At 42.7% G+C, this 17,286-nt stretch overlaps 1 protein-coding gene across 1 annotated transcript in view; it reads left to right on the top strand.

Moving 5' to 3' along the window:
• ITGA9 (integrin subunit alpha 9) overlaps positions 1–17,286 on the top strand; it is a 390,243-nt gene that overhangs the window by 17,531 nt on the left and 355,426 nt on the right. Inside the window, exons 2-3 of the mRNA XM_021934572.2 lie at positions 3,527–3,654; positions 5,891–5,997. Of these exons, the coding sequence (XP_021790264.2) occupies positions 3,527–3,654; positions 5,891–5,997 (235 nt within the window). The remainder of the gene's footprint in view (positions 1–3,526; positions 3,655–5,890; positions 5,998–17,286) is intronic.

The following is a 17,286-nucleotide window of genomic DNA, read 5'->3' as shown; positions in this document are numbered from 1 at the left end:
GGAATTAAGCTCTCCAGGGTCCCCTCCTGCTTAGATAGCCTATGAATCTGTGTCTGTGAATTGGGAGCAATGGCATTATCTGAAATTTCCAGGGTTCCAATGCCAGTTTGGGGGACCCAGTGGAGGGAGGACCTGTTGTTTCTTGCAGCCATTTCCCTTCCCTTGGACATGATGAATTCTCACTCTTGTTAATTTTTTTGTGATTTTTGTAAAATAAATTACAAGTGGCGACTAGTCACTGTGCTGATGTAAATTTGGAGTTGGTGGTAATTTTTGAATGCAGCTTTGTGGCCCTGGGGTTTTTGAGTGGAAGAGGTATTTTATGCTCCCCAAGTCTTAGAACCTGACCTGTGGAAAGGCTGAGGATGTTTCAGCAGTTTAGACAGGGCAAACTGCTAATTCTTCTCACCTGTGAAAACAACTGGTCTTATAGAGTGCAATCCTTGACTTACCCCAGGTGCTCTAAAGCTCAGCCCCCAGAGCAAGGGGGAAAATTGATCCCTTAATGTGGCTTTCTTCTCACTGGAGTTTTGTTTTGTATGTCATTGTGCATTTGAGTTAGAGCAGACAGGCACCAGCCAAACTGCTCTGTGTGAGTGAGGGAGGCGATGTGGTGTGTTTGGGAAAGTGCTTGCTTTGATTTCCAGAGGGCTGTAGGTTCCAGCCCTACTTCTGCTTGGGAATTCTGCAGTTGTGCCCAGCAAACACCCGGGGAGGAGCATCCCAGGGCATTATTGAGGGGCCACAGGGCAGCCTGGGTTCCTGCACCATTGGGAGCCTTGCTTCTCTCACTCCCCGGTGGGGCATCTTCCTCATGGAATCAGATACAGACCCTCCAAGACTGACCTGGAAGGAGACACTCCAGTGAGGGTGGGTCTCCCTGGGTCTTTGTACCCTCTGATTCTTCAGGTTCTAGGTGTTGAACTCAGGGCAGTGGGAATTAGGATGGGACCCACACACAGCCCATGAACCTTGACACCATGTCTCTGAGCCAGGTTAGTGACGATGTCCCTTGTGATATCTGTCAGCCTTTGCTGGAGTCCCCTTTGAGGGCCTCAGACTTCTGTTGTATGATGTGGAGGCCTTGTTTGTCTGCCCCTTTGCCTAGCTGGAGTGTTGCAGCAGGAGCAGCAGCATTCTAAGACCAGGGTGCAGTGAATGACTGAGATCCCAAGATGAAGGTGGCTTTCAGGGCACAGGGAGGGGAGTCTGGGTCAGCTTTCCACATCCCCAGGGAAGCTGTGCAGGGTCATCCTAACTTCTGCTCAACACCTTTTCCACAAATACATAATATATAATGCACTCTATTCCAAGGCATATGGGAGATGATTTATTTCATGATACGAAACGCTTGCGAGGTGAATTCCCTCTCCTTTCTAGGCTGCTGGAGATACGGAACAACGCCCGTTCTCACTGAGCAGTGGCTTGGCATTTTCTACTCTTTGAACATCAGTGTGGATTTTGTTTAAAGTCTCATTGTTCAAGACATTTTCCAAATGGCTTGTAGCTCAGCACAAATCATGCCTGATTAGTATTGTTTGGTATTCTTTGCTATAGATCTTCTGTTGACTACTTTCCAGAAACAATGCACGAAACTGTAGGTTAGAATTATTTTTGTAACATCTGGAGGGGATCTTACTGCCATTTCCCCCATGTTCTGCACTCACACAGGCCCAAACCTGCCTCTTCTGTCTTCTGGGTAGGTCTTGCCCCTGCTCTCCTGTAGCCGGGGGATGCTCCTGCTGGGGATGGCCCAACCTCGGCAGCTTTTTAGTTCAAGATGGAGGATGCAGTGGTTCATTCTTGCTCCTGTTTTGCAGTGGGAGAGAGGATACAGTTTGTAATTCCACATTGCTGCTATTTTTTTTTTCCTGTTTGCCCCTAAATGCCCATGCTATGTGTGTGGTGGGGAATAGGAGGAGGAGGGGGAGACAGAAGAGAAATAGCATCTCTAAATTTTCTATTTGTTATTGAAATGTAACACATCCAGGAAAGTGTCCATATCATATACAGCTATCGCAAATTTGTATAATGTCACTGAGGTTGAATGACAACATTATTAGCACCCCCAGCAATCCCCCTCCCTAATTATGACCTCGCTTTCTCCTCTCCAGAGGTAACCATTATCCTACCTTCTAACGCTATAGTAAAATTTCATCTGCTTTTGAACTTTAGATAAATGGAATCAGATAGTGAGTATGCTATTGTATCTGGCATCTTTTGTTCAGTATTGTATTTGTGAAATTCATGTCTGTGGTTGCAGTTGAATGCTATTCATTTGTTTTCATTGCTGCATAGAATTCTTTTTTTTTTTTTTTTGAGACAGAGTCTCACTCTGTTGCCCAGGCTGGAGTTCAGTGGCATGATCTCAGCTCACTGCAATCTCTGCCTCCTGGGTTCAAGCGATTCTCCTGCCTCAGACTCTCAAGTAGGTGGTGTTACAGGCACCTGTCACCACGTCCAGCTAATTTTTTGTATTTTAGTACAGACAGGGTTTCACCATGTTGCCCAGACTGGTCTTGAACTCCTAAACTCAGGCAATCTGCCCACCTCGGCCTCCCAGTGCTGCATAGAATTCTGTTGTATTGCTGTACCATGATTTACCTGCCTATCCACTCTAGCACTGATGGGCCTTTGGGTTTCTTCTTGTTTTGTTTTGTTTTGTTTTGATATTGTGTATGCAGCTTCAAACATTTTGCATGTCTCCTGGTAGAAATGTATGCATCTCTATTAGGTATAGTCCTAGAAATGGGTCATAGGGTAGGTGCATGTTCAGCTTTATTAGGAACTGTTGATTAGTTTTCTCAGTGGCTTTAACAGCTTATACTCCCACCAGCAGTGTATGAATGTTCTAGTTACTCTATATCCTTGTCAGCACTTGGCATTTTCAGTCTCTTTGGTTTGAGCCTTCTGGTTGATATGAACTTGAATTTCTCTGATAACTAACATAGTTGAGTGCCTTTTCATGCATTTATTGGCCATTTGGCTTCTTTTGTGAAGTATCTATGCTTGTCTTTGGCCTATTCTATTGACTTGTCTGTATTTTTCTTATTCATCAACGAGGAGTTTTTAAAATAGATTTTGGATAGGAACCTTTTGTTGGTTGTACGTGTTCCCACCCATCCATCGCAGTCTCCTGGGTAGCTGGGACTAAAAGCGTGCACTGCCATGTCTGGCCAGTTTTTTTTTTTTTTTTGTATGTTTTGTGAAGATGGGATTTGCCATGTCACCCAGGCTGGTCTGGAATTCCTGGGCTCAAGCGATCCACCCACCTCAACCTCTCAAAATGCTGGGATTACAGGCATGAGTCACCACACTCAGCCTCCTTAAGCTTTAATGTGCCTGGGGAAGATCTAACAGGTTTCACTTTAGGACCTCTCCCCCAAGCCTACACAGAAAAGTATAATAATATGATTTTCAAAGCGAGCGCTCAGAGAGCCCACCCGTGGTTGGGTGAATACTTAGCCATCTGCCTCCTATTTTCTTACTCTAGATTGTGACAGAATGCCTTTTTCTCTTGCTGCAGGGTCCTTGTGGGTGCGCCAAAGGCAGATTCCAAATACAGCCCTTCAGTGAAGTCTCCTGGGGCTGTGTTTAAGTGCCGTGTTCACACCAACCCTGACCGGAGATGCACCGAACTGGACATGGCTCGAGGTGGGTGACCATTACTGCTGTGATGGAAATAGGTTCTGTACCCTTACACCTTGCTCATCTTCCTCCCAGGATGGCCTGATCATTCACCCACCCATCCATCCTTCCCTCCTTTCCTCCCTCCCTCTCTCCAACAAACATGTATTGAGTACGTAATAGTTATTAAGCACTGGGATACACCAATGAACAAAACAAACAAGGATCCTGCCATCCCGAGCCCCATAAATTAGTGGGCAAAAGAGATATTAAGACAAGTAATTGAGAGAGAAAAGACCAGAGGGAAGGTGAGTATTTGATTTGATCTAGATTGGAGGTTCAAGAAAGGTCTGGGACCTTTCGACATGATTGGAAGGATGCATAGTCGTTAGCTGGGCAGGTGCAGGAAGCACAACCTCCAAACAGAGGTGCCATTTGGAAGCACAGAGTGAGGTTGTGCAGCTGGAGAGGGAGCCAGGAGAGTGGAGCACAGCAGGGCAGCAAGGCAGGCTGGGGCCAGGCCATGTGGGAAGGTGCCGGAATTTTATTCTGTATTTGAGTGGTGAGGCCACTGAAATCAATTTTGGGTGTTACATTTTAACCAGGGAAAGATATGATCAGATGGATGTTTTTAAAAGCTCACTTTGGGCTGGGCATGGTGGCTCACACCTGTAATCCCATCACTTTGGGAGGCTGAGGTGGGCAGATTGTTTGAGCCCAGAAGTTCAAGACAAGCCTGGGCAACATGGTGAAAGTCCATCCTTACTAAAAATATAAATATTAGCTGAATGTGGTGATGCATGCCTGTAGACCCAGCTACTCAGGAGGCTGAGGTAGGAGGATCACTTGAGCCCAGGAGGTCGAGGGTGCAGTTAGCTGAGATTGTGCCACTGCACTCCAGCTTGGGTGACAGAGCTGAGACTCTGTCTCCAAAAATATAAAAAAATAAAAAGTGAAAGCTCACTTTGATCTAGCAGAAAATACAAGATCTTTGGAATCAGATGGTTCTGACTGGGTTCAAAGCCCAGCTGGGACTGATTGGGAATGTCCTATAGCTTCTTGGGCCTCAGTTCCCCCATCTTCAAAATCAGGACTGAGATACCTACCTCACGAGAATGGTCTTGAGAAGATTAAGTGAGATAACACGGGTGAGTACACAGAATTGTGCTTGGCACATCAGTACAAAGGAGCTATTTTGTTATAATCATCACTGCAAGCTTTTCTTTCTCCGAAGTCTTTTTGCATCAAGATTTTCTAATTTTTTTTGTTTGTTTGTTTTTTGCTTTTTGTGTTTGTTTGTTTTGGAGACAGAGTCTTGCTCTGTCGCCCAGGCTAGAGTGCAGTGGCGCAAACTCGGCTCACTGCAACCTCTGCCTCCCAGGTTCAAGCGATTCTCCTGCCTCAGCCTCCCGAGTAGCTGGGATTACAGGTGTATGTTACCACCCTCGGCTAATTTTTGTGTTTTTAGTAGAGATGGGGTTTTGCCATGTTGGCCAGGCTGGTGTTGAACTTCTGGCCTCAAGTGAACCGCCCACCTCGGCCTCCCAAAGTGCTGGGATTACAGGCGTGAGCCACCGTGCCCGCCAAGATCTTCTAATTATTTTTTAAATAAAGAGTTATTGTGATTTTCTTTAGCAGAAAAAGAGGCTTGTGAACTGTTTGTTACCGGTGCATAACAAATTAAGGAGCTTGCTTCATAACATAAATCAAGGCCCTGCCTCTTTCCTTGAGAAAGCCTTGCCATGTGGTTGGGCACAGTGGCTCATGCCTATAACACCAGCACTTTGGGAGGTTGGGGTGGGCAGATCACTTGAGGTTAGGAGTTTGAGACCAGCCTGGGCAACATGGTGAAAACCCGTCTCTACTAAAAATATGAACGTTAGTGGGATGTGGTGGTGCACACCTGTAATCCCAGCTACTTGGGAGGCTGAGGCAGGACAATCGCCTCTGCCTGGGAGGCAGAGGTTGCAGTGAGCTGAGATCGTTCCACTGAGCTCCAGTCTGGATGACAGAAAGAGACTGTCTTAAAAAAAAAAAAAAAAAAAAAAACCCGAAAAGAAAAAGAAAAAGAAAGCCTTGCTATGTGAAAAAACAGTTGTCTGGATCAAACTATAGTACATAGTGATGGAGTTGATTTACATTTTGTGGAAAGTTCCTTATTTCCTCATGGGTAATAAACATGGGGCTGTGGATCACCCTTTGAAAAGCAGCCAGCAGAACATCACTCCTCAACCCAAGTCTGGCTCTTCTCCTTTTTCTCCAGGGAAGAATCGGGGCACGTCCTGCGGAAAGACCTGCCGGGAAGACCGCGATGATGAGTGGATGGGGGTGAGCCTGGCCCGGCAGCCGAAGGCTGATGGCCGCGTGTTGGTAAGTCCCTCCTGGGGGTGCCATGGGAAAGGGGTGGCACTCTGAGAATGAGTGATCTGTTAGGAAGGCTGGAGGGCATGGTGACAAGTGCATGGCTTTGAGGTTGCTTATTCTGGACTACTGCTTAGACAAATGGCTTATCTTCTTATTTTCTTTATCTGTCAAATGTGAATAATGTCTGTCTCAAGGTGTGGCTATTGAAAAATAAAACATATGTGAAAAGTGCTTTGTACATCTCATTCATTACATAGGTATTTGTGTGTGTGTGTGTGTGTGTCTTAAGTTGAGGTATAATTTACAGTACACAAATCTTAAAATTACAGTCTTGATTTTCACAATTGTACACACCTGTGTAACCCTATGCCCACCGAAATATAGAATATTTCCATCATCCCAAAAGTCTCCTGTGTCTCTTTCCAGCCAACTCCTCCCACCCGAGACCACTGCTGTGATTTGTATTATATATTACTTTTGCTTTTTCTAGAATTTCATATAAATAGAATCCTACAGTGTGTGCTCTTTTGTATAAGGCTTCTTTCACTCAAAATAATGTTTTCTGAAATTAACCCCTGTTGTATGTATCAGTAGTTCAATCCCATTTATCTCTACGTAATATTACATTTTATGAAATAAATGTTATTTTTAACTAGTCATTTATTGGACCTCCAAAGCACCTATGATGTATTCTGATCCGTGGGTGCTTTGAGGGAGATAAAAAGAGAAGTCTTTGCCTTTGAGACTCCTGAGATCCTGGAGTTATGCTGTGCAGTAAGGTAGCCACCAGCCCTGTGTACTTATTTAAACTCAAATGTATCCAAATTAAACTAGAAATTCAGTTTTCTAGTCATATTAGCCACATTTAAATGGCTCAATAATCACAAATGGTTACTGGCTACTCTATTGGAAAGCACAGAGAGAGAATATTTTCATCATCACAGCAAGTTTTATCAGACTCAAGACAAAAGGAATTTCTAACTGCTGCAGAGATTTTGTTTTTGTCAGTTTTTCCTTTAAACTTTTCTATGCGGTATAATACTGAAGCACTTAACACACCCAGCTGTGAGTGTACAGCCTGGTGGGGTTTTTTTCACCCATGTACAGTTATGCATCCCCATTGCCAGTACCCTAGAAAGACCCCTGCACCCTTTCCCAGTCAGTTCCTCTGCCCCTGGTGAGTGAGCCACTATTCTGACTTCATAGGCTTTCTCTTGCCCTTGACTTCTATCAGAAACTGTATGAAGATTTTTATTATAAAAGCGTAAGCCCAAGAAGGGAAAGTAATACTAGCTATCGCTTATGGAGGGCTTCCTTTGGGTCATATGCTGCAAAGCTGAGGGTTTCATGTGTATTTTATCCCAGGGGAAACAGGTTTTCCTTAAGGAACTAGGCAAAGTGTTTTTGTCGCCTCTCTAAGGAGCCCACTTTTGTGTTAAACTTCTTCATGGCATAAGCTGTTAATCCAAATTCCATCCTCAGCACAATTAAGCATCTCCCCCTTGTTGGGCCCCTCAGGAGAGGAGGAAGCAGCTGGATGCTGTCGCCAGCATCATGGGGGCCTCCCTCCTGGAAGCCATTGTAGGTCCTGCAGAGGCTCCCTGAGCCCGCTGTTTGCCTTGGTTTCCAGTCCTTTCATCACTGTGGTGGCCGGCCCTGGACCCTCTCCAAATTTCCACATTCCTCCAGGCATGGTGGCCTGACCCTGACTGGACAAATGGGCCCCAGAGGGGCTGAACCCTTGTCTACCATTCTGGGGAAAGAAAGGGAAGAAGCTGACTCATCTATAAATCAAAGGGTAGCCCAAGGTCCTGATTCAGAACAAAGAGGAGGTGGTGGCCCCATGGCAGCACAACACAAAATGCTCTTAAGGGCATCGAGCCTAGAGTCAGAGTTTGCGCCTGTGAAAATATTTCCTCTCTGCAAGGAAGGATAACCTCTCTGTGGCTGAGGGCTTGTTTCCAGAGGGGCAAGACAGAATTCTGTATTACCACAGATCAGCATCACAACGGATTCGTTTCTGGGGACAGTGAACAGCAATGAGGATCACAAGGAAGATTTAGCAAAGGGAGCCAAGAAGGCAGCGCTGGAGCATTTGTGGATAATGGTGCCATGGATAGTCCTGTCTAATTAATTGCATGCAGGGTTATTTTTTAAATGTTTTATGAAATAATTACATCATCCATTCAATAAGCCACTGTATATGTGTGCTAGGCAAAGAGGAGCATCAGACACCATCTGCTTTCCTGTGCCTTTTGTTTGTTTTTCTAATTGTGATCAAACACATAACATAAAACTTACCACCTTAACCATTTTGAGTGTACAGTAGTAGTAACTGTATGGCACATTGTTGTACAACAAGCCATTAAACTTTATCTTGCAAAACATACATCCATTGAACAACAACTCTCCTTTTTCTCCTTCCCCTGGTTCCTGGCAACAACTATTGTATTTCTGTTAAGAGTTTGACTACTTTAGATCTCATGTAAGTGGAGTCATGTGGTGTTCGTTCTTTGGTGATGAGCTTATTTCATTTAGCATAATGTCCTCAAGGTTCATCCGTGTTGTAACGTGTGACTGGATCTCCTTCCTTTTTTTTTTTTTTTTTTTTTTTTTTTTGAGACAGAGTCTTGCTCTGTCACCCAGGCTGGAGTGCAGCGGCTGGATCTCAGCTCACTGCAAGCTCCACCTCCCGTGTTTATGCCATTCTCCTGCCTCAGCCTCCTGAGTAGCTGGGACTACAGGTGCCCGCCACCTCGCCCGGCTAGTTTTTTGTATTTTTTTAGTAGAGACGGGGTTTCACCGTGTTAGCCAGGATGGTCTTGATCTCCTGACCTTGTGATCCGCCCGTCTCGGCCTCCCAAAGTGCTGGGATTACAGGCTTGAGCCACTGCACCCGGCCGGATCTCCTTCCTTTTTAAAGGCAGAATAATATTTCATTGTGTGAATTCACCACGTTTTCTTTATTCATCTGTTGATGGACATTTAGGTTGGTTCTATCTCCTGGCTGCTATGATGAATGCTCCTATAAATGTGTACTAATGTCTCTTTGAGATCTTGTTTTCAATTCTTTTGGGTATACACCCAGAAGTGGGGTTACTGGATCATATGGTACTTCTATTTTTAATTTTTGAGAAGCCTCCATACTATTTTCCCAAGTGGCTGCAGCATTTTAAATTCTCACCAGCAGTGCACAAGGGTTTCAATGGCTCCACATCCTTGCCAACATTTATTGTTTTCTGTTTTTTTTTTTTTTTAATAGTGGCCCTCCTAATGGGTGTGAGATAATATTTTATTGTGATTTTGGTTTGCATTTCCCTGGTGATTAGTAACACTGAGCATTGTTTCATCTGCTCGTTGGTCATTTTATATCTTTTTTGGAGAAATGTTTAGGTCTTTTGCCCAATTTTAAATTGGATTGTTTCGTTTTTATTGTTGTCGAGTTATCCTCATGGCTTTTTGCACATGGGCAGTCTTGCTAGGAAAGGCTTGTCCTAAGTCCCCTCTGCCCCTGTCCCACTCTGTCCTCAGCACTCCTCTTTTTTCCCCTGTGTAGGCTCTGCCTCCTCCATGAAGCCTGTTAAGGGTTTTCTGGAACAAGCTGAGCATCTTTTGTGTCATTAGGATCTCAACATCATCTCGTTACTTATATTGTGTGTATAATTTATTTGGTGGCCATATGTCCCCTTTTGTGGAAGCCACTTGGGGATAGAGACCAGATCTTCTACCAGTTTCATTCTCAGCATCTGGAGGACATCTCTCTAAGGAATGGCATCTGAAAGTGTGTTTGAATAATACAGGGACTGAGGGTCAATGTTAAAACAATTAGAAACCAAATTAGTTGCCTTCTTTTCTTGGTGGCTGATTCTAAGTGGCTGATGGAAACACCAGGAAAAATTCTATAAAATGTTCATTGGGAATGACAGGCAAAAACAAGATACAGCAAGTGGCTGCCTAGTCCATATTTACGTTTGGAGGCCTCAAAGCCATTTGCTTTTTCTTTAATGTTTCAGTCCTACCTGTCAGAGCTTTCTGGGAGGCAAGTATTTACTTTTAAATTAAAAATAGGAGGGATGTGTGTTGTTCAGATGCCTTTTGAGAACTTGAGAGGTGCCTGGGGGTATAGGCAAGAGACCAGTATCCCCAAGGAGCACAATATTGGATTCCAAGGTTGGATTTGAAGAGGGAGAGGTGGACTGGCTTTTTTGAAAGTGGTGTCTGGTGCTGATAGAAAAGCTAAGAACAAATGGAGAATTTGAAAGCTGCAATGGGGCGTGAAATGTCTCAGTGACCAATGGCATTATGTGGACCATGGACCCAGCAACCAGCTCTGGCAAGAACCAGATTGTCAGCCTGGCCTGGCAGGTTGACCTTAGCTTAGTGTCTGCCCATCTCAGGTCCATGGACACTGTTGCATCTTCCAGGTTTTCCCCAGAAACAAATGATACTGCATGCAAAGATAGCATCAGGATTAGAGGCAAGCCCCTTCCCTTCTCACTCTCTCAGCCTGAGCTCCCCGTGTGCAGATGACATTTTAAAAAATGAGCGGGGAGGGGAATCACTTCTTGAAATAACCACTGAACAAGCTCTGTATAGGCATTGACTGCTGCTCTGGGACTTTGGAGGGCAATCAAAATGTTCAACTCTAATGTCGCCCCTTTTCATCAGACTTGCCAAGGCTCAGATAACGAATAATTTAAGCTTCTAGATTCTGTGCAGGAGCAGTATTCTCTGGTTCTCTTTGTCATTTCCTTTCTAAATATCAGGGCTGTCCTTATCTGTTCGGTGCTTCCCATCTCTCCATTTTTTTTTCAAAGTCACAGGGTACATTTTTGCATTTACTTCTGTTGCTCTGTTTCCTGATTTTTTTTTTAAAGTGAACTTTTTATTGAGCTGTAATACACATGCAGAAAAAGGTATAAATCATCAATGTACACCTCAATTAATTTTCATTAGGTGAACATCCTCAGAATAACATTTTCACACTCCAGCAGCTCCTTCCCAATGCCTCTCCTGGCCACTTCCTCCTTCTCCTCAGTTGGGGAGCTTCTTGGGGGAGTCTCATGGCATCACAGCCTCACTGTGATCTTGCTCCCCACCACACACCTTTCTCAGCAGCCATTGTGGCCATGCACTGTGGACCTGGATGCGTGACAAAGGCTTTGGCCATCTCTATGGCAGGTGGGAATGTAGGAGTGTTGTTGGCAGGATGTACCTTTGTGGCCGAGGCACCCAGAAAGTGCCAGTACCCACCTCTAGGAGGGATGTGTTTTTTCCATACAAGAAAGGCCTTTGAAAAAAAGTGTTTATTTTCTTTCTTTTTTTCCTGTTTTGGGAGGAAAAACAATCTTTATAACTAGAAATGTGTCAGATTCTAAGATTTGGAGTGGGACAAGGTCCTCCTCCCCCTTTCTTATGATTAATTGAAATCTGAGTTTGAGCAATTCTTGCTGTTTTCAGAGAACGCTCTCCTTCTTCTGTTCTTCTTCTCTGCTTGGTCCCCATTCCTCCCTCACAGCCGAACTCATTTGGAGAGATTGATGGAATTACTAATGCTTTGGAGACAGTCCCTAGGAATTTTTTTAAATGTAGTGGTCAGATTGACATGTGTGTATATATAATGATAATCAAGGCTAAACACAGTCTTCTTTTTCTGTAATTTATATTCAGAGACACTTTGCATTGTTTTCCTACATGAATCCTTCCTTTGACAGTTTGATCTCTGACCTCCCAGAATGCTTTAATTTTAGTTTAGTATGAAATGCAATATTTGGATCTTCTAGGAATTCTCCAAGATCACCCCTTAAATAGTTTACAGCACTTAAAAAATGAGACAATACACCAGACATTAAATACAGCAAAGCCTTCCTATAAGTGTCAGTGTGCAGCTGGCTGTCAGACAGCACTGTGATAAACATCCGCCTCTTTTCACAGCCCCTCCAACTCAGAAATACAATAAAACATGGTCAACCCTTGAAGCCAAGGGCTTTGCTAAGTCCAAAAACTTAGCAAAACCAAAACATAACTGATTTATCCACAAATTAGATAACAATAAGTGATTCAAGTTTGCGAGCCATAAGAATTAAGTCAGAATTTTAAAAATCAATTATTTAGCAGTATGGAGTGATTATTTACTTAGTGATATATTTTTTGTAGTTCTTTGCCTCTTATCATTTCAGTCTATTTAGAAACCTGCTATTTCAGCACAAAACAGTATCAAGTAGAGGAATGAATGTGGTTTGCAGCAGAAAAAATAAAAATAGATTGTTTTCTATAGCTTAATGCCATATGACAAGAGGCAGAATGTGGGCAAGCTCAGGTTTTGAGAGTCGTTCTGAGTGTGTCCTCGTTAGCCATTGGGCAGAGAGTGGCCTTGTCAAGGGCCTTGGTGGCAGTGGCTTGAAGGATGAAGAGCAGAGAACTTAGAAGGCTGTGATCTTATCATAGAATGACGTCAGGGAGAACCAAGCCCCGAGAGCCCCCTCACTCACTCAGTGACCTGGGGCATTCCATTCGACCCCTGAGTGGTTATTTCAGGTGTCCTGGGACCTGTGGCAGTGGGGCTGTAAAGAGGATAAAGTCACCAGGCCTGCCCCAGGGGGTGGGTTTTGATGGCCTCTCAGGTAGGAATGAGAAGTTTTAAGATGGAAAATCCTTCATAGTGAAACAAGGAAGACTCAGCATTCATGGATTCCAGTGCTGTTTGCAGCACTTACTAGCTCTGCCACTTAGGCAAAGCACTCTCTGATATGCAGTGCTCTTGTACAGCAAATGGGAATTCTAAAGACACCTCTGCTCACCTTCCAGGGTTGCAAAAGAGGTCAGAGGTAGGCTATAACAATACTCAATGTTATCAGTTACGAAAACTGCATTTGAGGGAGGCACACCAAGATGTTAAAAACTGATTATTTTCAAAAGCAAAATATATATATATATATATTATACTTTAAGTTCTAGGGTACATGTGCACAATGTGCAGGTTTGTTACATATGTATACATGTGCCATGTTGGTGTGCTGCACCCATTAACTTGTCATTTACGTTAGGTATATCTCCTAATGCTATCCCTCCCCCCTCCCCCCCTCCCCACAATAGGCCCCGGTGTGTGACGTTACCGTTCCTGTGTCCAAGTGATCTGATTGTTCAATTCCCACCTATGAGTGAGAACATGCAGTGTTTGGTTTTCTGTTCTTGCGATAGTTTGCTGAGAATGATGGTTTCCAGCTTCATCCATGTCCCCACAAAGGACATGAACTCATCCTTTTTTATGGCTGCATAGTATTTCATGGTGTATATGTGCCACATTTTCTTAATCCAGTCTATCAGTGATGGACATTTGGGTTGATTCCAAGTCTTTGCTATTGTGAATAGTGCCACAATAAACATACGTGTGCATGTGTCTTTATAGCAGCATGATTTATAATCCTTTGGGTATATACCCAGTACTGGGATGACTAGGTCAAATGGTATTTCTAGTTCTAGATCTTTGAGGAATCGCCACACTGTTTTCCATAATGGTTGAACTAGTTTACAGTCCCACCAACAGTGTAAAAGTGTTCCTATTTCTCCACATCCTCTCCAGCACCTGTTGTTTCCTGACTTTTTAATGATTGCCATTCTAACTGGTGTGAGATGGTATCTCATTGTGGTTTTGATTTGCATTTCTCTGATGGCAAGTGATGACGAGCATTTTTTCTGTGTCTGTTGGCTGTATAAATGTCTTCTTTTGAGAAGTTTCTGTTCATATCCTTTGCCCACTTTTTGATGGGGTTGTTTGTTTTTTTCTTGTAAATTGGCTTGAGTTCTTTGTAAGTTCTGGATATTAGCCCTTTGTCAGATGAATAGATTGCAAAAATTTTCTCCCATTCTGTAGGTTGCCTGTTCACTCTGATGATAGTTTGTTTTGCTGTACAGAAGCTCTTTAGTTTAATTAGATCCCATTTGTCAATTTTGGCTTTTGTTGCTGTTGCTTTTGGTGTTTTAGACATGAAGTCCTTTCCCATGCCTATGTCCTGAATGGTATTACCTAGGTTTTCTTCTAGGGTTTTTATGGTTTTAGGTCTAACATTTAAGTCTCTAATCCATCTTGAATTAATTTTCATATAAGGAGTAAGGAAAGGTTCCAGTTTCAGCTTTCTACTTCAGCCAATTTTCCCAGCACCATTTATTAAATAGGGAATCCTTTCCCCATTTCTTGTTTTTCTCAGGTTTGTCAAAGATCAGATGGCTGTAGATGTGTGGTATTATTTCTGAGGGCTCTGTTCTGTTCCATTGGTCTATATCTCTGTTTTGGTACCAGTACCATGCTGTTTTGGTTGCGGTAGCCTTTTAGTGTGGTTTGAAGTCAGGTAGCATGATGCCTCCAGTTTTGTTCTTTTTGCTTAGGATTGTCTTGGCAATGGGGCTCTTTTTTTGGTTCCATATGAACTTTAAAGCAGTTTTTTCCAATTCTGTGAAGAAAGTCATTGGTAGCTTGATGGGGATGGCATTGAATCTATAAATTACCTTGGGCAGGATGGCCATTTTCATGATATTGATTCTTCCTATCCATGAGCATGGTATGTTCTTCCATTTGTTTGTGTCCTCTTTTATTTCACTGAGCAGTGATTTGTAGTTCTCCTTGAAGAGTTCCTTCACATCCCTTGTAAGTTGGATTCCTAGGTATTTTATTCTCTTTGAAGCAATTGTGAGTGGGAGTTCATTCATGATTTGGCTCTCTGTTTGTTACTGGTGTATAAGAATGCTTGTGATTTTCGCACATTGATTTTGTATCCTGAGACTTTGCTGAAGTTGCTTATCAGCTTAAGGAGATTTGGGGCTGAGATGATGGGGTTTTCTAAATATACAATCATGTCATCTGCAAACAGGGACAATTTGACTTCTTCTTTTCCTAATTGAATACTCTTTATTTCTTTCTCTTGCCTGATTGCCCTAGCCAGAACTTTCAACGCTATGTTGAATAGGAGTAGTGAGAGAGGGCATCCCTGTCTTGTGCCAGTTTTCAAAGGAAATGCTTCCAGTTTTTGTCCATTCAGTATGATATTGGCTGTGGGTTTGTCATAAATAGCTCTTATTATTTTGAGATACGTTCCATCAATGCTGAATTTATTGAGCGTTTTTAGCATGAAGGGCTGTTGAATTTTGTCAGAGGCCTTTTCTGCATCTATTGAGATAATCATTGGTTTTTGTCTTTGGTTCTGTTTATATGCTGGGTTACGTTTATTGATTTGCATTTGTTGAACCAGCCTTGCATCCCAGGGATGAAGCCCACTTGATCATGGTGGATAAGCTTTTTGATGTGCTGCTGGATTCAGTTTGCCAGTATTTTATTGAGGATTTTGCATCGATGTTCATCAGGAATATTGGTCTAAAATTCTCTTTTTTTGTTGTGTCTCTGCCAGGCTTTGGTATCGGGATGATGTTGGCCTCATAAAATGAGTTAGGGAGGATTCCCTCTTTTTCTATTGATTGGAATAGTTTCAGAAGGAATGGTACCAGCTCCTCCTTGTACCAGAGGGTAGAATTCGGCTGTGAATCCGTCTGGTCCTGGACTTTTTTTGGTTGGTAGGCTATTAATAATTGCCTCAATTTCAGAGCCTGCTATTTGTCTATTCAGGGATTCAACTTCTTCCTGGTTTAGTCTTGGGAGAGTGTAAGTGTCCAGGAAATTATCCATTTCTTCTAGATTTTCTAGTTTATTTGCATAGAGGTGTTTATAGCATTCTCTGATGGTAGTTTTTATTTCTGTGGGGTCAGTGGTGATATCCCCTTTATCATTTTTTATTGCGTCTATTTGATTCTTCTCTCTTTTCTTCTTTATTAGTCTTGCTAGCAGTCTATCAATTTTGTTGATGTTTTCCAAAAACCAGCTTTTGGATTCATTAATTTTTTGAAGGGTTTTTTGTGTCTCTGTCTTCTTCAGTTCTGCTCTGATCTTAGTTATTTCTTGCCTTCTGCTAGCTTTTGAATGTGTTTGCTCTTGCTTCTCTAGTTCTTTTAATTGTGATGTTAGGGTGTCAATTTTAGATCTTTCCTGCTTTCTCTTGTGGGCATTTAGTGCTATAAATTTCCCTCTACACACTGCTTTAAATGTGTGCCAGAGATTCTGGTATATTGTATCTTTGTTCTCATTGGTTTCAAAAAACATCTTTATTTCTGCCTTGGTTTTATTATGTACCCAGTAGTCATTCAGGAGCAGATTGTTCAGTTTCCATGTAGTTGAGCGGTTTTGATTGAGTTTCTTAGTCCTGAGTTCTAGTTTGATTGCACTGTGGTCTGAGAGACAGTTTGTTATAATTTCTGTTCTTTTACATTTACTGAGGAGTGCTTTACTTCCCACTATGTGGTCAATTTTGGAATAAGTGCGATGTGGTGCTGAGAAGAATGTATATTCTATTGATTTGGGGTGGAGAGTTCTGTAGATGTCTATTAGGTCTGCTTGGTGCAGAGTTGAGTTCAATCCCTGGATATCCTTGTTAACTTTCTGTCTCGTTGATCTGTCTAATGTTGACAGTGGGGTGTTAAAGTCTCCCGTTACTATTGTATGGGAGTCTAAGTCTTGTTGTAAGTCTCTAAGGACTTGCTTTATGAATCTGGGTGCTCCTGTATTGGGTGCATATGTATTTAGGATACTTAGCTCTTCTTGTTGAATTGGTCCCTTTACCATTATGTAATGGCCTTCTTTATCTCTTGATCTTTGTTGGTTTAAAGTCTGTTTTATCAGAGACTAGGATTGCAACCCCTGCCTTTTTTTGTTTTCCATTTGCTTGGTAGATCTTCCTCCATCCATTTATTTTGAGCCTGTGTGTGTCTCTGCATGTGAGATGGGTCTCCTGAATACAGCAAACTGATGGGTCTTGACTCTTTATCCAATTTGCCAGTCTGTGTCTTTTAATTGGACCATTTCGTCCATTTACATTTAAGGTTAATATTGTTGTGTGTGAACTTGATCCTGTCATTATGATATTAACTGGTTATTTTGCTTGTTAGTTGATGCAGTTTCTTCCTAGCATCGATAGTCTTTATATTTTGGCATGTTTTTGCAATGTCTGGTACCAGTTGTTCCTTTCCATGTTTAGTGCTTCCTTCAGGATCTCTTGTAGGGCAGGCCTAGTGGTAACAAAATCTCTAAGCATTTGCTTGTCTGTAAAGGATTTTATTTCTCCTTCACTTATGAAACTTAGTTTGGCTGGATATGAAATTCTGGGTTGAAAATTCTTTTCTTTAAGAAAGTTGAATATTGGCCCCCACTCTCATCTGGCTTGCAGAGTTTCTGCTGAGAGATCTGCTGTTAGT

The sequence above is a fragment of the Papio anubis genome, chromosome 2 (genome assembly GCF_008728515.1).
Source record: "Papio anubis isolate 15944 chromosome 2, Panubis1.0, whole genome shotgun sequence".
NCBI lineage: Eukaryota > Metazoa > Chordata > Mammalia > Primates > Cercopithecidae > Papio > Papio anubis.
The sequence above is the reverse complement of the archived record's forward strand: the minus strand, read 5'-3'. Positions and strand labels throughout refer to the sequence as shown.